The sequence below is a fragment of the Danio rerio genome, chromosome 12, assembly GCF_049306965.1.
Source record: "Danio rerio strain Tuebingen ecotype United States chromosome 12, GRCz12tu, whole genome shotgun sequence".
Lineage (NCBI taxonomy): Eukaryota > Metazoa > Chordata > Actinopteri > Cypriniformes > Danionidae > Danio > Danio rerio.
In genome coordinates this window covers 22,414,777-22,434,902 of record NC_133187.1, presented here as the reverse complement: position 1 = coordinate 22,434,902, position 20,126 = coordinate 22,414,777, and the positions used below count along the sequence as shown (strand labels likewise).

The 20,126-nt window shown below is 33.4% G+C and overlaps 2 protein-coding genes across 3 annotated transcripts; both read right to left on the bottom strand.

The window, feature by feature from the left end:
- Positions 1-348: 348 nt before the first annotated feature.
- st6galnac1.1 (ST6 (alpha-N-acetyl-neuraminyl-2,3-beta-galactosyl-1,3)-N-acetylgalactosaminide alpha-2,6-sialyltransferase 1, tandem duplicate 1) lies at positions 349-10,488 on the bottom strand. 2 transcript variants are annotated; one of them, XM_073917728.1, is made up of 9 exons: positions 10,433-10,488; positions 7,084-7,279; positions 6,819-6,981; positions 3,823-3,991; positions 3,603-3,741; positions 3,271-3,371; positions 1,573-1,656; positions 1,382-1,481; positions 349-1,265 (listed from the first exon to the last, which is right to left on the bottom strand). In XM_073917728.1, exons 3-9 carry the CDS (start codon positions 6,883-6,885, stop codon positions 1,092-1,094), a joined length of 834 nt encoding a protein of 277 aa, XP_073773829.1. In that variant the 5' UTR covers positions 6,886-6,981; positions 7,084-7,279; positions 10,433-10,488; the 3' UTR covers positions 349-1,091. The 2 variants fall into 2 exon arrangements, with proteins under 2 accessions (XP_073773829.1, NP_001314970.1); NM_001328041.1 differs by lacking the exon at positions 10,433-10,488 and adding an exon at positions 8,400-8,529 and having other exon boundaries at positions 1,092-1,265.
- mxra7 (matrix-remodelling associated 7) lies at positions 8,735-19,412 on the bottom strand. Its single transcript, NM_001423233.1, has 4 exons — positions 18,930-19,412; positions 18,731-18,836; positions 15,017-15,113; positions 8,735-10,494 (listed from the first exon to the last, which is right to left on the bottom strand). The coding sequence occupies exons 1-4, from the start codon at positions 19,173-19,175 to the stop codon at positions 10,380-10,382; spliced, it is 564 nt and encodes a 187-aa protein (NP_001410162.1). The 5' UTR covers positions 19,176-19,412; the 3' UTR covers positions 8,735-10,379.
- Between the last annotated feature and the right edge of the window lie 714 nt (positions 19,413-20,126).

The following is a 20,126-nucleotide window of genomic DNA, read 5'->3' as shown; positions in this document are numbered from 1 at the left end:
CAATCCCTTCACCATTAAACTGATTTAGTGAAGTAAACAATGATTGATAACAACAGCTTTTCTCTGAGCAAGTTTAAGTCAGCTTCTCTGCACCTTTGCACCTCTACTGTACATGAGGAGGTATTCAGAAGAAATGTAACTTGTGCTTTATTCATAAAAACCTGTTTTCATACAGAAAGTCTTTAAGATAATCTCTTTAATCACTGATTTATTCCACATTTGTGGCCACCAAGCCCCAGGAGGTTAAACAAAACATGTATTTCATAAGAGTGTGCTTCTATATGGAATAAATCAACAAGCTAATTCAGTAAGAAAAGAACCAGTCTTTTTTTCTTTTTCATCTTATTGTTTCTCAAGTTTAATGAAGTGTATCAATGCAGATTTCTGGGATTTGTTAACAGTTGTTGGGATTTATGACAGGGAATATGTTGTATGTTAAAATATACTTAAAATGTAAATCTCAAAACTAAATATAGTTAAAATAGACAGAACTAAATATCAATAAATAACTCATTTCTATAAAGTTACGGAAGCATGGCAATGATAGCCCAGCTGAACAAAATATCAAAAAAAGTGCTGATGTTATAAATATTTGTAAGAAATATCAAAATAAGAATACAACAAACTTGAAAATAAATAGGGAATTCTATCAAATTGAAGGAAGGTTGGAGCATGCGCAAACCCAACCCTTTAAAAATATTTCAATAAATATAACCTGTCTCTCCTTCATAAAAACTAAAACAAAGAGCTGATCTGTTTCTTAGACAGTTTTTTACAGATTCTCAATTTGTAAATATTGTCTGTTGTCAGAACAGTGATCCTCCGTCTTGTTGTTTATTACGTAGTCGTGAAAAAGTTATGACAGCCTATTCAATTTTATGGTTTTCAATAACAAAAAAAAAAAAACATTATGGTCCTTGGCAGGTCTTAAAATTTGGACAATAAAATCTTAGCTCAACAACACCACATGACATCTCACATGGTGTCATTGTTTAACAAGAAGATAGAAAAGCCATGTGTGTTGTTTTTTTATGTCTTGTTATGAAAAATATAATTAACGTACAGTGTCCAAACTTTTTCACATGACTATGTCAGTGTCTTTGAAAGAGTCTGATGATTCCAGAGTCGTGTAGTTTCTTCCATGTCTTAATCTCCAGCCCATAGTCATGGTTAATATAGAAAATGACACTGGTTTTCTTGAACTTCTCATAATAATAGTTGGAGTATTTATGATGGTCTTCAGTGATAAATCCATAGGCATTCACCTGATATTGGACATAAAGCAAGTGATGTTTATAAAGTATTATCGATACATAAAAAAACAGTAGAATTATTTGTTTAAGAACGAGTTGAACTAATAGAAAAAAATCAATTTGCTTACAATATCACATGTGTGAATAGCCAAAAACAAGGCAAATGCTCCATTGGTCGGGCGGTACATTGCCCAGTAATTGCCCTGCATCTGTTTAGATGGCATGAATCTGGAGAAAAAGAAAAGAAAAAATAAGTTTCATTGAGAAGAAGCAGATCTCAGGTTGTTCAATGACCTGACAAACTGTTCACTTTTGTTACCTGTTGCGAATGTAACGAAGGAAATCGGGGTGTAGAACGTTAAATCTGCTCTCGTTGAAATGCCCATTGAAAAAATTCAGTGGTCTACGGAAGAACAAATGCAAATGATGGTTATTATTTTTTAAATTAAATTATTTTTGAACTACTCTTTCTGAATATCAATAGCAATAATAAAGTAGCAGTAAGGCTTTTTTACTGTTCCAACCAGACACGATGCGAAACCATGACACAATAAAAATATATATTATTTTAGAAATATGTAGCATATGGAAACCAGACAAAATACAGCAGACTGTACAGCATGAAATCAAAACAAGCCTTATTGATTGTTAGCTTACATTGCTAGTTTTGTGGTGAACAATTCATCTGTGCATGTCATTAAGAAAAAAAAATTGCTCTTGTAATCTAAAATGAAAATCTGAACAAGCACTTACAGTTAAAATCTCAGATTAAGTCTGTATGAGGTATTGAGTGTGGTTAACATACCTAACCACGCCCCTCTAACTGCGAGTAGGAGGTGTCTATTAGGTTGAAATCACTCTCCCAAAACCCTTATCCAATTCTTTCTGAATTAATTTTCTACTTTACTACATCCAATCAGCTTGCAGTACAAAAACAAGCCACGCCCACTGTTTTCTGTTTGAATATTTCATTGATCCAGGTACTGCATCATAATAAAAAAAACAGTCACAGATTCCGGTTCATGCAGACTTTGTTGAAGAAAAAAAACTACAATCATTTAAAATTCTGGAGAGATACAAAACTATTAATTTAACGCTGAAACAATATAATCAATTGGGTTCAAGAAAAGCATCTTGAAGCATCTCCGTCTTTAAAGGGTTATCAGTTATTGTTAAAATAATACATTTCCATATGTAAAGTGTTTATTTGCAGCACCCAGCAGTTGCACTCAAATAGAAGCACCAATCGATCATTTAAAATAAGTTGAAACAAAGAAGATGTTGTCATTTAACACAAACAAATGGTTCTTCAGCATTTTATTGTGGTAGCCATTTAGCACTGCTTAGTGGTTTCTTCAGTGATATATAGCACCAGTTACAGTTTAGTGTGGTTAAAGTGCTACTTGTAGTTTTATTTAACACCATTTTTAGCATGTACGTTTAATAACAGTATTGTTATCTAATATTTATTATTATAAATGCATATATTTCATTATGAATAGTATGCTTGTTGAGATCGAGCATGCCCAAGAACTCTTCTGATTGGTATTTTTCATTGATTATGTTAAAGCTGCTGAGGACAGAATCAAACTGCTTTCTAGTGGAATCTTACTGTATCGTTTCGTCCCCTTAGAATTATGAAGTTGTATCTGACATTTTTGTCAAAATTAAGTTACTGACATATTCTTATTAAATGACAACTTATTTACATTATGAGATTTTTTATAAGGTGTTTACATTTTAAGATTTTTTATAAAAAAAAATAAAAACTAATGTTATACACATACTGTTTTCTACAAGGGATGCAAAAACTTGGAAGCTCAATATCTCAAAATCATTCACAATGGAGATAGAACCTTATAATTCCAAGGTGATGATTTGTTTAGTATTAATTAGAATACTTTATTCTTATCGGTCAGTTATAATTTTCAGTACATGAATGCCAGCAATGCTATTTTTCAAGTGTTGTTGTAGTGTTTTTATCTACAGGTTGGGAAAATACTGCTGGATACTGTACCTCACACCTTTGAATGACCCATTGGCTGCTTTTCCCTGTAAAAGGCCTTGAAGCCACTCAAAGTCCCTCAGGCCTTCAGGAATCATGACATATTTGATACCCTATTGACCAAAACCAAAATGTTTCTACAAAGTAATTTTAAGAGAGGTGATATTATGCACAAATGCATAATACAATAATAGAACCACATAAACAGTAATCTATCCAAAAATAAAATGTAATTTTTTTTGACTGCAACCGTATAAACAAATGATTCTCAAACTTAAGTTTAGGTGTATACTGCAAATTATACTAAACATCTGCAAGTGTAGTCCATTGTACAACAAACTGACCTCGTCTTGTGGAATATTGTGAAAGCCATATTTTTTTAACGTCAGTATAGTGGCATATAAGGAAAATGCTGTATGCACATAGACTGATGTTCTGTTTCCGACATCCTCCTCGTAACCTTTAGTAACAGCACCGTTTACTCTGTTTAAACACAAAACCGGAATACACATGACTTCAGAATCACAATCTGTTAACATTACATTCATTCCTTCTATTTCTTACCGGAAAACATAGTCATGAGAGTCTATCTCTCTGCCCATCTTTGAGTTATTGAGAATGCCCCCAGCGCCCACAACAGCACAGCGGATACAGCCATCCTTTGAGCCTTTAGGTACAGGCAGTAATATTGAAGACCTGGGCTTTGGGATCAAATCCACTGCTCTTTTTATTTCTTCAATCACCCATGAAAAACAAAACAAACATCCATACACATGAAATGCAACATAAGGCTACAAGTTAAGTTTAAGCAACAGAATTTGTCAATTATGAAAACATATCAAGTCTCTAAATAAAGGCATAATTCACCCAAATGTCATTTCTGTCTTTATTTCAATTCATTTTTATTTCTATAGCTCTTTTACAATGAAGCTTAACATAGAAGTTCAATTTAGCTCAGTTCAGTGTGGCTTCATCTTCACAGCTGAAAGTTCAAACACTGAAGAGCAAATCCATCAATGCACAGCCATTCGCGAGCCAGTGGCGAGGAACAACCAACCACAAACTTATTTTTTAATGTAAACTATACCTTTATAACAAAAATATACACTGAAAAAAAGATTTATTAGATTTACAATTTTTAAGGTAATTTGTTGCAAACAATTTATATGAGCTGTATTTAAACAAGCAAATTAAGCTGAACATTACTAAATTTAGTTTGTTTGTTTAAGTTCAGCCCATATAAATTGTTTGCAACCAATTACCTAATAGTTCCAATGAATCCTTTTTTCAGTGTACTAAACCTGCAGTTGTTACAATTACATATGCCCTTCTTGTTTTTACCAGACCACCAAAAAAAAATGAAAAGAAATGTCCAGTTCGCGCTCATCCAAATATTAGTGAACAGGAGCCAGCATTAAACTTTAAAAACGAAAAGATAAAGTCAAACAATGGTCCCATATGACACATGGCACATATTCCAAGAGTTCCAATGAGTATTATGATTGGCTTTAGTGATAAACAAAACTATATTTTATTTATAACAAAAACCCTAACTACGTCAATTTGTCTTAATGCACAACTGTGGTTCACTCAGATCAATCCTTTTTGTGTTTTTTCTGTAATTTCATGTTTTAAACACAATCAAAACATCTACCCCAGAAAATAAAGTTAATTTGTGACATTTATATTTACCTAGATTTCTCAGAACTTTTCTGCTTATTTTAGGCTATTTAGCATGATTTGTAGTGCTAAAGGAGAGCTTATAAATGTATAGAGTCATGCACAACAACCAGTGGTCAAGGTTTGCATTTTCCCTTAAAGTAGTTGATCCAAAAATGAAGGTTTACAGTTTGTTTACTCTCTCATGCCGCTGACTTTTTTAGATTTTTTAAAGATTTTTAGCTAAATTTGTGGTCCTTGGTAGTCATAAAGTATAATGAAAGTCAATGATTACCTTTTGAACTCCTGATGATACGCTGAGATCTTATGACACCAAACAATCAGTTTGTAAAAGAAACTGAACATTATTCACAATTTTCCACACCCTGGGTAAACAGTCATTTATCTTAAGAGAATCGTGCCAGCCAGCATAATTTATAGCAGTTTGCACGTCTTGGAAAGTGGCTCGCACTGCAGGGTGTGGATTAAAGCTAAAAAAAATATTATAAAGAATGTTGCATTTCCTGCACCGTCTGATTGTTTGGCTTTATTTGGCCTCTTTGTATATTCAGGAGCCACCTGATTCTGAATTGTTTGTATGCATTTATTTTTAATCTCAAAAACAGGTGACCAATGATTTGCATTATGCAATTCAGGAACTCTTCAATTAAACATTTTCTTTAATGTTCAGCTGAAGAGATTTTTTTTTATTAAACTATTACAATTACTATTTTTATTCATAACCTACAGATGAAAAAAACAGTTAATAGTTATATTAAAAACAACAACATGCAAATAAAAAGCCATCAGCCTTTCCATTTTTTTTGATGGTCTCAGAGTGGCTTTCCTCAAAATTAAAGGATGAATAGACTTGGGGCTATTGGTGTGTGTGTGCCATTGTGTACAAGGTTTATATATTTATAACCACCTCAGAGGATATTGGGGGACGTGAGTCACTGGCATTATTATGGCCTGCCCTAAAAGGCCTGAGGGTGAATATATTAACTGTCAAATAATTTTTTTTTTTGTTGAACTATACTTTTAAACAATACATTAAACGTAGACTTGTTTCTCACTAAAGCCTATCCTATACCCCAGAAATCAGGTAAAGTATGGCTTGTGTCATAGAGAGATCGTTCTGTGATGTTTTGCATCTTTTTAAAAAAGCTTAATATTGTTCACGGCATGATTCATTGTCATTATGTGAATCAACACAAGGAAGACACAGAATACATCAGTGAGAGTAAATGGCAACTCTATTTTCTTTTTTGTGTAATCTATCGCTATAAAACTGATTTATAATATACATAAATAAATGAATAATAATAATAATAAATAAATAAATAAATAAATACAAAACTTTACAACATTTTACTGATTAACATCAGGATTTTGCTACAATGCTAGTTGTAATGAACCCTTTCTGAAGCATGTGTCAATCTTATTTACTAATAAAAAAAGATATATCTGAATAGACCCGAGCTATCAATCAAAAAGTTTTTAAAATGTCATTTGTATTAACAACTTCAAAAAAAAATTTTTTTTTGGTGGCAAATGTATTGATCTTCAGAAGCTAAATATTGTTAATAAACTAACTAAAATTAACTAATTACATTTTACTGTAAAGTTTAAGTAAAAATACTTTGTGCAACTAACTGAATGTTATCATAAAACAGGTGGCCAATGATCAACGTTATGCAACTGAACCCTGATTGTTATTTAAATAAATAAAAAGATTGATTAGAATATTTACAATGCATTAAAAAGTTCAGAGGACATCAAATGTAAGTAAAGCAATAATAAATACACTCCACCCCTTTCTCAAACATATACAGGATGTGCCGCAGTTTCTACACATCTAAAGGCACTAAGAAATCCTGCCAGTAATGAGCAGTGTTTACCATTGTAATTGTACTCCATGAAGCCAAAGGGATTGTTAAAGTGTGCTAATCGATTCCATTCTGACATGTTGAGTTGACCTTTGTACAGCCACAGCTGAATGTCAGGAAGAACTGATTCCTTGAACTCCGGGTCCTCTGTGTTGTGAAGAGACTTTGGACAGGTCTGTGCAAAAAAAAAAAAAGATTTATTATTTTTTGCAAGATTAGATTGACTTTGAAAAACTGCAATGTGATGTAAAACTGGTCTTAGAAAAGAAGCACTTACCGGTTTTCTTGCATTACTGTCTCGCAAATAGACATCTTCAAAGTCCCACACTGGCAGTTTGGTGAAGTTTTTCTTATAAAGAACCGGAATGGGGGTTATGTTGACCTTTCGCTCCACATTCAAGTGTTTTTGGGTTTTGAACAAATTGGTATTTCCAAGTGGCGACAAAATCAATGAAGAAATGATGATAGTTTTGCTAATTAAGAGGAAAATGTAAAGCAAACACAGGACTATGATTTTGTGGTCATGCAGACAGGGAAATATTTTAGTATTAAAACAAACAATGATACAAATGCTGTATAGAAACTATTTTCAATCAGAATTTGTGACAGTAAATTTCCCAAATAGACTGTAAAACGTGATTAGTAACTTCAATTTTAAAAAAGTAAGTAAACCTGTTGCCTTAAAAGCGACAAGTTGACTTTACTTAAAAAAAAAAGTGACGCCCGTTGTAACTTTAAACTGTTGACTTCATTTGTATAATCACACACAGTTCATTTACTTGATCATTTTAAGTCAACAGGTTTTCTTACTTTAAGTAAAGTCGACTAATCACTTTAAATGGAAAATTCAATCAAATATGAATTTTTTTTACTATTTACTCAAGTGGCTACAAATCTTTGAGTTTCTTTATTGTCTTGAACACTCAAGAAGATATTTTGAAGATAAAACCTGTAACCATTAACATCTATAGTAATAACATCAAATACTATGGAAGTCAATTGTTATAAATATCTTGCTGCTTGTTCAAACTACTTATTTAAAATGAGCTCAATGAACACAATTTGTGAGGTTTTCTTGGGGACAACTTAATCGTTTTATGTTTAATCCACTTAAATTTGTAAAAACAATAAGGTTAACTTAATCGATTTTTGTCGGGACAACATTAAGAAATTGTGTGGAACCCAGCATGTTTTACAGTGATGTGTACAGCTTTCTTCAAAATATTTTAAGAAAGTGAGTCAAACAGTTTTGAGACAAGTGAAAGGTGAGTGAATAATGACAGGATCTCCACTTTTAAGTGAACTATCCCTTTAAAAGCAAGGGGTTTACTCACTTCTTTAAATTTAGATAATCTCTTTAAAAGCAAGAAGTTTACAAATTATTTAAGCAAAGCCAACTATTTGCTGTTAAAGCAACAGGTTTACTTACATTTTTAGAAAGTAATTCAACTAAATTGCTTTATACAGTGTAATTACCAATAATGATATTCATGTACTAATCATTGTTAAGTTCTAAATCTGAACAACTGAAATGGTAAAAACGCACCCCCAATAATCAAATTTACAACTTTTACAGTATATACAAATCTTTACCTGTGAATGTTTTCTGAAAGATTATTCCAAAGCACCAGATAGAGCAACACACAAAAAGTCAGTATGAGACTAACAACACCCCAAGCCTTCTGCATATTTCATGACCAATTTCCTCTCATCTTATCAGTCCAGCCATATAGATGCATACGGTGTGAAAGGTTTGACTGTCTTGTAACAGTGTTTTATAATCTGTCTATTAAAATTCGTGACATCATCAAACGGTGTGTTTATTTATGGATTACAGCCCGCCCATTCATATGAATGACATGATTACCATGGCTGTCACAGGTCTGTGAGCGGTGTTGAGACATAAGGCGTTGATTAAGTTTACAGTATGAAGCAAAAAGAGGTTTTATTTATTTAAAAAAAAATCTGTTTGGCATCACAATTACATGAAGCAGCTTCACTTTGCAAGATAAACAGCTGAGTAATTACAGTGTCATTACAGTTCATACTGCACATATTAAACATGGATTGGCCAATAAACTTTGAGTGACTTTAGACTTAACCTTTTCAGACTTTTGTGATTCTTCATTACTTATGTGCAGTATTGTATTCATGAACATGAAAAAAATATATACATACAAGTCAAACAAACATTTCTTCATTCAATGGTATCACTGTATTTTGATGGTTCCCTTTAGATATTCTGTTGACTTTAAAGGTAAAGCAATAACGTAAATATTCATATCATGAAATTATCATATTTGTTCTTGACGTGAACAGGCTTTCAGAGTGTGAAGGGATAGTTCACCCGAAATGAAAATTCTGTCATCATTTACTCGTCCTTTATTTATTTAAAATATTTATGAATTTCTTCTTTTGTTGAACATCCAGAAGAAGATGGAAAAAAAACTGTAAGCATTGATTTTTTTACGGCAGAAAAAAAAAATTCTCAAAAAAAAAGGCAATGGTTGTCGGTTTTTGGGTATCTTTAAAGTATCTTCTTTTATGTTAAACAGATGAGAGAAACAATTTCAGGAGTACATTTTTGGGGTGAACTCTGCCTTTAAAAAATGGTCTGCTTAATATCACACTTTAATTTGGTTGTCCTTCACATTATTACGTCGACTTATTCTACCAACCCAAACCTAACAATCTACTAATACTTTATGAAGCGTTAGTATACATGTAAAAAAGACACCATTATTAGCCCTCCTGTGAAAATTTGTATTATTTTCCCCAAATAATAATGACTTATTTCACAGCATTTAATAAAGAATACATTTTAAGGAATAAAAATTTTAACCGGCGAGGGTGAATATTAGTAGCCCCCTTAAGATTTGTTTTTTTCACTTGGCTACAGAGCAAACTACTATTCTCTGATGATTTGCTGTATTAATCTAACTAGTTAACCTAATTATCCTAGTTAAGATGTAAAAGTGCACTTTAAGCTGAATACTAGTATCTTGCAGAATAACTAATAAGTATGGACTGCAATAAGGGTAAAAGACAAAATAAATTAGTAGAAATAAGTTATTAAGACTGTTGTTTACAAATGTTTTAAAACATATTCTCTCTGTTAAACAAAATTGGGAAATATTATAAAAGAATTTACATTTTATTAAAATTAATAAAAAATTATGAATACTTATGTTGTATTTATTAATATTCACCACATTTATTTTTAAATGTCAGACTATTAATAAGCAACACATTAGGAGATTATTGAGCAACAAGTCATAGTTAATGATTTGTTAATAGTAAGAATTGTACTGTAAAATACAGTGTGACCAATAATGCAACAACAGTGCATTGCTATTATGTCTTCAACTGTAGAGGCAAAGTAATTTAAAGTCAACAGAATGTCTAAAGAATGTCAATACTAATATTCCAGTGATTATTAAAGTCTGTGATTTCAATTAATCTGATCAAATAAAATCATTTGTGAATTATTTGTAAATGGTATTAACTTGAGCACTGGCATAAAGAATATAAAAATCGCCTGAACACAACAGAGAGCTTTTTTTAGCTGATCTGTCAAATAGAGTAGAGTTTAAGCTGTTCTTGTAAATCACTCTCTGTCACCTCACCAAATGTCTCTTGTTTGTCTTTGAGCAGCTGGAAGATGGCAGTCAACTGTTCCCGTTGAACCCTGAAACACAACACACATTTTATAAAATATATATTGCTGATATGTATCCTGATACCATGCTAAAAGCTATGAGCAAATATTTACCTGACACCTTGCAAATAATTTTTAAATAATTGTAACAAGGTAACGCAGTGGTCACTGGTTCGAGTCTCAGCTGGGTCAGTAGGCGTTTCTGTGTGGAGTTTGCATGTTCTCCCTGCGTTCGTGTGGGTTTCCTTCTGGTGCTTCGGTTTCCCCCACAGTCCAAAGACATGTGGCACAAATAAATTGGCTAAGCTAAATTTTCCGTAGTGTATGAGTGTGAATGAATGTGTATGTGTGTTTCCCAGAGATGGGTTGCAGCTGGAAGGGCATCCGCTGCATAAAACATGTGCTGAATAAGTTGGCAGTTCATTGCGCTGTGGTGACCTCAGATTAATAAGGGACTAAGCCGAAAAGAAAATAAATAAATGAATGAATGTATAAATAATTGTAACAAAAAAAGGTTCATAAAATTAACATGTTGTTTTTAGCCTTAAATAAATCTTTTTTTTATTCAGAAAAATGGGTAAACCTAATATACAGACCACGAATGTACAAAAATGACATTAGAAAGATTTACATGAATAAAGACAGCTTATAGCCTATTTACACATCCAGTTGTCCAAAATTATGCACAAATGAAAAATAATGGTTAAAGATATTAACATTATCCTTTCAGATGAGCGTAAAGAGTTCACCCACAAATAAAAATTTACTCACCCTCAGGTACAGTACATCCAAAAAAATATTTTTTTTTTCTTACTTAATTTACTTAATTTTAAGGCAACAGGTTTACTCACTTCATTTAAGTGAAGTTAACAAATCATTTAAAAGGGTTAGTTTTCACCCACAAATTAAAATTTACTCACCATTTACCCACCATTAAGTGATTCCAAACTTTTTTTTGAAAATAATTCACCTTTTTAACATTTTTCAAAAAGAAAATCAAACCAGTTTGTGTCAAGTCACAGAATTTAAATTTTTGGGTGAACTCGATTCTCATTTGCACTGTTATGACGTGTTTATCCGGGTCTAAAGGAACAATGGGCAAATAGACAGGTTAAGCATATATGCATTTCACGCTACAACTTCAAGAACGCCTTTGTAAATATTTGCTCCATTTAAAGTGTAAATAAGATTGGTCCAGAGTCAGGATTTAATTTTAAAAGAGGCAAGTGTAGAAAGAATTTTCATTTAGAAATCATACAACAATTCTTATGTAAATTAAAACTTTGGGAAGAAAGAATGACATGATTCTATAAGCAGTGTTGTGATCATTTTCACATTTCTTTTATTAATAAATATACATCATGAAAAGAATCTATACATAACACTGAGTTTATCTAATATGACTATTGAGCTGTGCTAAAGTGTATGCTGTTCAAACAGAAAATGCACTTTGTTTATCTAGCTTAGCCATAAATCAAACAAGGCATTAAACAAACCAAATGCGACTCTTAATGCAAACAGTAAAATATTTGCATTATGTGCATCTAAGAGCAAACTATAAATGCAAAAAAAGAGAGAGAGAGCCAGTGTAAGGCTTATTTTGATTATATTGTATATTTTTAATATTATGAAGATTTGTGCCTATAAATTGATAAATTAGTCAAACAACCTGCAGCTGTCAACAAAATCATAGGCTGCATCCAAAACTGCCTACTACTCAGTAGTATTTGAATTACTGTACTACTCGGCCATTAGAATAGTACGTTCTACAGTATGAACGGAACTCAGACGTACTACATCTGCCATTTTGTCATAACCACGACACCTTGTCTTGAGCACAGCTCAATGTATTAAGGCATATATACATGGTTAAGACGATCTGCTGCAGTTCAAACCGAGCATCAGAATGGGAAAGAAAGATGATTTAAGTGACTTTGAACGTGGCATGATTGTTGGTGCCAGACGAAGTATTTCAGAAACTGCTGATCTACTGAGATTTTCACCCACAACTATCTCTAGGGTTCACAAAGAATGGTCAGAAAAAGACAAAATATTTAGTCAGTGGCAGTTATTTGGGCAAAGAGTAGCACAAATAACCACTTGTTACAACCAAGGTATGCCGAAAAGCATCTCTGAACGCACAAATACGTCAAACTTTAAGGCGGATGGGCAACAGTAGTAGAAGACCACAAAGGGTGCCACTCCTGTCAGCTAAGAACAGGAAACTGAGGCTACAATTCCCACAGGCTCACCAAAATTACACAACAGAAGATTGGAAAAATGTTGCCTGGAGTCCGTTCTTCGTACGTGGATTACTCAATTAGCTGGATTTGGATATTGACGATTTGACACGATCCAGGATCGTTTCGTTCTTCAAAGCTGATCCGAGAGTTGTTGTCATAGCAACAGTTCTGCTAGGTCAAACCTGATCGGGAGCAGGTTCAATTCATATAAACAGGATTAGATCGGCTCAGTTCATGCAAAGATAATACAGAAAGTATGTTCTGAATTCTGATATTTTCTTACAGTAGTAGTTATATACACTTAGGAAAATGGTACATATTTTTAACTATATATATAAAGTTATAGTCATTAATAAAATAAATAAAGTTATACATATTAATAAAACTTATGCAATCTGCACCCTCGAAATGAAAGTACAAAGACTGCCACCTGGTGGTGCAAAGAGAAAACTTATTGATATGAACTTTTTAGATCGCTTTAGTACAAATTGTGTATAATAGAAATGCACAATATGTGACTTTTTTTTAAGAAATTATACATTTATGCAGTCATAAACATCTTTTGGCAGTTAATATGCCAGTGATTTGATGCTTCACAAAAGTTGCAGACACCTTTACCAATATGAAAATGGTTTTGTAAACAACCAGTTATTCTTTACACCAATTAAAAAACGGCTACCATAATAAAGAAAATCTTTTCTAAATGTAGAACTAAATACATTGATTTGCATTGAAATACATGATGAATACTCTTGACACATGAACGTGGAAAGCCTGCAGCTCACAACAAATGTGGAAGGTTATTGCGTGTCATATTTAACAAGCCGTTTACTGCTAATTTGATGTAATTTTGCTCACATGGATAATTGAATATCAATCAGATGATGTCATTACGCTGCTGTGCCGTCAGCCAATCGTTGCATTGCTGATCATGATTTTGAGGATCGATAGATCTGTCCTTCACAACACACGCAGCGATCTCAGATCAGTTTATCTAGACATTCTAATCTGATTAGCGAACTTGTTTGAAGAACCAAATTAGCGAGAGATCAGTTATCAAGATTAAAAGATCCAGGACCTGTCAAATCATCTTAGATCATTTAAGCGAGGTACAAAGAACGGACCCCTGGTCTGAGGAGTCTCAAGTTTTGTTGCTACATTCAGATAGGGTCAGAATTTGCTGTCAACAACATAAAAACATTGATCCATCCTCCCTTCTATCAACAGTTCAGGCTGGTAGTGTAATGGTGTGAGAGATATTTTCTCAACACTTTGGGCCCATTAGTACCAACTGAGCACCGTGTAAACACCACAGTCTACCTGATTATTGTTGCTGACCATGCCTATCCCTTTATTACCACAGTGCCCATTTTCTGATGGCTACTTCCAGCAGGATAACGCGCCATGTTATAAAGCACAAATCATCTCAGACTGGTTTCTTGAACATGACACTCAGTTCACTGTACTCAAATGGCCTTCCCAGTCACCAGCATTAAATCCAATAGAGCACATTTGGGATGTGGTGGAACAGGAGATTTGCATCATGAATGTGCAGCTGACAAATCTGCAGCAACTGTGTGATGCTCTCATGTCAATATGGAGCAAAATCTCCGAGGAATATTTCCAGTACCTTGTTGAAACCAAGTCACATATGATTAAGGATAGTGAAGTGAACCTAATAAAGTGGCCGGTGAGTGTATGTCTGTATTGTTAAAATTGTAAATAAAAAAATAAAAATAAATCCTTTACACTGTAAATTCAACCCACAAGCCCTAACACCTGGAGCCAGCAGGAAAACAGTGTTTAATGACAACAGTGAAAAGTGGGCCTGATGCATTTAAGCTGGTAAACATGGAAGGAATTTAACAATTATCTGTAGCACAGTTTTAATCAACAGCAGGTGGCGCTATGACTATAACAGACGAGTATTATGGAAAACAAGGAGGACTGTGTCGTGAGTGCTTATGACTGTCTTCTGTGTGTCACTCCAGTTTAAAGCCCAACAGAGAGGATTAAAAGTGTAGTGACAACAGAGGAAGATTAGAGTCCTATGCCAGGGACATTTTATGCACCTGTTATGTTTAGCTCAGCACACAACATTGTTGTTGATGTTTAACAAGATATATTTCGTAAAAGCTGTTTTTTTTTTAAGTTTGTGTATGTCTTTAGGTTTGATTTTACAACATGACAGTATGAATGCTAAGTGAATCTGGGCTAAATGTATCTTCCCTTTTTTTGATCCAGACCAAACAAACCAAGAGAAACAAACTACAAGCATGAGTGTCAGTGAAGAACAAAAAAGAAATCACCTCTGCTCTTCCTCAAGCTCTTCTTTGGTCATCATCTTTTCCAGCTGGCAGGTCCTAAGCATGCCTGCCATGTACTTCAAAGGCTTACTCTCAGCATCTGTTGTAGAAAAGATGATTTGCAGACTTAAACCAACTGCACTATGTTCACAGCTTCACCACCCTACCAGACTGGGCTCATAAAAAACGCAATATTTAAATTTCAGGCTTTTTATCTCCACTTTCACCAAACATCCCCCTGAGCATTGCCAAAAATTCCCTTATGTTATATACATAACCTATTTTATGAGCCATCCTCTGATTCAGTTTTGCTGCTGCTTTTTCCAAATATGCCACTTGCTGAAATAAATTTACTGACAAGATTGTTTTGTCTTTCCATATTTTATTAATAATCCTCAAGACGGCTTTCTGATTATTCTTATTATACATTTATTCCAGCAAAGCATGACAATATGTAGAAAGGTCTACCCCTGCAAAAAAAGGGGTAAAAAAAAGTCAGTCAACAAATGCAGATTTGGGCTTTTGCGCATCTCTGGTCACGCATTTCCGCCATTAGCGTGTGCATGCCTGCCACGCTTGCACGCCTAGATGAGCGACACGTGCACATGAGACTGTCAGTTGCGTCAAAATCAAATGCTGAATTGAAACTTTTTAAACTCCTGAATCAGTTACTTTTGCACGCTGGACCTTTTGCACAATGGCTGAAGTATTTCTTTTAGAGAGGTAATGTTCTGTTTTAAAACTATTTTAGTCACACAGAGCTGATATAGAGTGTATTGTGTTATAAATGGGTTCTTTGCACAGACGTGTTGTTTAGCCACTGAAATCTCCCGGTGGAAGGTAGATGTGAATATTTTTAGTTTCATGAGCGAGCTTTTACAGCATCGATGATGTAGATTTATATTCAGTTTAACAACAAAACATCAGTAATTAACGCAATTCCGCCTAGCCTGCTATACTGAGTTAAAGTTGCTTTTATATTCACATTGGGTCATTTCTGAACAATGACAGCCTGTGACGCGCTCCTGATATTGTTTACCGCTACTTTAAATATTCAGTCTAAAATAGCATGTAAGTGTGGCTTAGTAATAAGTGAAATTCCTGCACGGCACCCGGCCAACCACTACATACATTTCTAACTGGCGAATAAACTAGGTTGTCTGCTGTTGTGTCGTGGTGGGCGCGCACCTGATTTCAAGAGGCGTGGCTTTGTAACAGTCCCTCCCTGCCGTCGAAAGATCACCTACAAGGGGATCAAGGTGCAGATCACCTACTGCACCTTTAAAGAATGAATTATTAAAAGTTTCACTCGTCCAGCTTTAAAAAGCGAAAGTAGGCTTAAGTAAAAAGTTAATGCAAAAACACACATGATTAACCACAGCTTTAGAAAGCAAAAGCTGAATCCTGGACCTTTAGAAGATTAAGAAATTCTGGCCAGACAAATTTTTCAGTGCCAAAAAGGAGCATCTCTTTGTGTTTGCAGAGCATGTGAGACTGTCTGTGGGAGTGTTGACAGGTCTCGAGCACACAGAATGAAACGGGTAAACGAGAGAGGATTTCCACTACTAAATCGATCGCGGATGTTTGGTTATATTTGGCGGATACAAAATAACGTAAAAGGATGATAATAATAGTGAAAAACGTGTCACTAAATTTGATCCGCTGATCCGATCCGTACAATTCAAAGATTGGCATAAAGAAGAGAGTCTCAGCTGTAACATATAACATTCACGGACCTTCAGAGGCTCCGGAATTAGTGTGGTTATGTCATCACATTTTGGCAACCCTCCTCCATGCCCAGATTGGTTCAAACTCGCTCTCTCTCAACCAATAGGCATAGGTTTCGCTTTGTGGACCACCAATCAGCAATTTGAACAGCCCGGAATGAGAAATAGGCTGTACAATGCACGGCTAAATAAAACGCAAAAAAAAAGTTTTGCATTAAATAATCCTCATACTAAGTACTTTTGCATGCACAACAGCACAAAAACATGACAAAACAGTGACACAGCAAAGACGAAGTGCTGGTCTTGCTGTTTTCTAAGGACGCAAAAGGTGTGCGGCTGTTTGTCTGCGACCCAAAAGTTGAGAAGCAGAAGGGTCAACACAATATCCATGCTGGCACATAAAACCTAAGGATGGTCCATATTGAATCTAGTTTAGTTATGTAACTTTTTATAGTATAGTAAATATTTATAACTACTTTTTACTGAGGATTTGCACTATGTTTATTTGGACTTTGAAACATTATTTCTTTTCTTTTTTTTATTTGTTCATTGTCGAAGTTGTTCATTGTTTATTTGTTTATGGTAACTGAAAACATATCATTTGGAAAAAGTCAAACTTGCTTCAGTGTTCTTTTATTTTGTCTGTTTAGTTTATTTCCAGAACTTTTGGGCATATACATTGCCAGTAAATAAATGCACTAGTTTTTTTTCCCACTGAAAAACGTCTTAGAATAACATTGAAATAAATTGCTATAACTTGCTTAGGGAATGGTGGATGTAGACAAAATGCATGCTGGATGTATAAAGCATCATATCTAGCATAACTATCTAAAGAAACAAAAGCAAACTTCAAGAGATTTTGTTCATGTTAGCTGTATAAAATGCTACATAATTTTGTAGTTTTTCTTAAAATTCTGTAAAATTTTTCTTTTTTTGTCATAAAAATGAAAAATTTGAATTTTTAAGGATAAAGATTGAAACTTTAGCTTCTCCTGTTAAAAATATATATGTCACTTGATGCTTTCTGCTAAAATAAGTAAGAGAAAACAAAAAATGCAAACATCTTGGGCGTCTTCATTGTCAGTAAATAGAATTTACCAGTTTTATTACTGAAAAACGCCTAGAATAACAATGGAATAAAATGCTATTACCTGCTCAGGGAAAGGTGGATGTAGACAAAATTTATATAAGTATATAACAACAAAGCATGTATTTCAAAAAAAAAAAAAAAAAAAAAAATTAACTTCACAAGGTTTTGTTTGTAATAACTAGAAAATGCCACTTTTTTTAACCGTTTATCTTAAAATTTTGTAATATTTTCTGTCTGTTCATATGTTTTTGGACCAATAAATATTTTAGACTGGACCTTTAAATGATACAGATTGAAGCTTCAGGTTCTCCTGTTTAAAATAATACATGACACTTTAGGCTGACTGCTAAAATAAAATAAAACTGCTTTAAAAAAATAATAATATAGGCCCATTAGGTTCCCACAAAATACCTCTAGGTCTCTAAAGGTTAACAGAGAGGGGAAATGTTCACAGTATGTCTGATAATATTTTTTTCCACTAGAAAAATTCTTGTTTGTTTTATTTCGGCTTTACAATAACTTGCCTAATTACCCTAACCTGCCTGGTAAACCTCATTAATCTAGTTAAGCCTTTAAATGTCACTTTACGCTGTATAGAAGTGTCTTGAAAAATATCTAGTCAAATATTATGTACTGTCATCATGACAAAGGTAAAATAAATCAGTTATTAGAAACAAGTTATTAAAACTATTATGTTTAGAAATGTGTTGAAAAAATCTTCTCTCTGTTAAACAGAAATTGGGGGAAAAATAAACAGGGGGCTAATAATACAGGGGGGCTGACTCCAACTGTGTGTGCTTTTAATTTTATACCATTGCTAGTAACCTCCACTATTAAAAGAGACTATTATTATTATTATTATTAATAGATTATTAAATTGGTTTATTAATATTATATTACCAGGTGAAAAGGCATACTCCCTCAGAGCACTCCGTATCCCAGGCTCCTCTTCCCGTGCAGTGGGTTGAACCAGAGCATCTTCTTCCAGATCATCTCTGTTTAAATCCTGCAGTAAACAGACAATAAACAATTCCCTTTATGCTTTCTTCTAGCTTGTAAGAAATGACAACAGCGTTCATAAATCAAAACAAGCCCTTACCTTTGCTTTCTCTAAAGTTTTATCCTCAGTTTGAAGTCTCTTTTCGACAGTTTTAAGCTGACAGGATTCATCCCAGTGCTCACAGTGTTGTTCCTGTGAGGAAACTCCAGCATCTGCTTTCTTTTCTTCCTCCACAACAACACTGCTTTGATGATGAGCGGGTTTGTTTTTTACCAGAACAAATGCTGCTACTATTCCTGCAAGAAGTGTAAAGAGCACAGACGGCCAAAGAAAATAGTCCATCATGACTGTGAAATAACTTGGTTAGTTGGCAATATCCGATTAACTATGCGTTTATTATTAACTAACGCTGACGTCGGCGTTTTCTTGTCTGCTGACACGCGTGTTTTAATACATGCATATTTTGAAAACATGCAAAGGCGACGATTTCATGTGCTTTTTAAATAAAATCCTATTTTACTGCACTGATAACACTGCAGTGCAGGGTACAGAAACACACCGATTTTGTGAGGGCACACACGCCGGAAGTTGTGCTTTCAAAATAAAAGCTTTCGAATTTAGTGGTTTTATTATCATTATTATTATTATTATTATTATTATTATTATTATTATTATTATTATTATTATTATTGTTATTATTGTTATTATTGTTATTATTATTGTTGTTGTTGTTGTTAGTGTGTATTATATGTATTTTTCATATAATTAAAAAAATAAAAACTGAGCTATTACAAAATACACAAAATGTTTACACTTTATATTTTGTGTAAGGAAAATAAAAACTTAAAGATAAGAAGAACTTGCTTTTAAACGACAGAATACTAAATATTATAATGTATCATATTTATACTAAAGGGAATAGGCCAAAAAGAAAATGAATGAATAAATGTACATGTTTACTAATGAAACCAATAACATTAATAATAATAATGCAATAATGACTGCCAAACATTTTATGATGATTTACAGATAACGTCATTCTGTGTATCGATAGTTTATTAAATAAAATCTCTTCACACATATTTAGAACAATAATCATGTGATGACAAAACACTGTTCTTTGTGCCATTTACTGTAAAAAAGCATAATTACAAGAAAATGATTTGTTACACACTGTACATTTTGCACTTAATGTTGCATTTAATTATATTGCATTTAAAAAAATGATAATAAATAAATAAAATGACTCTATAAATATTAAGATTAATAATTAATTCTGAAGTATACACAATAAAA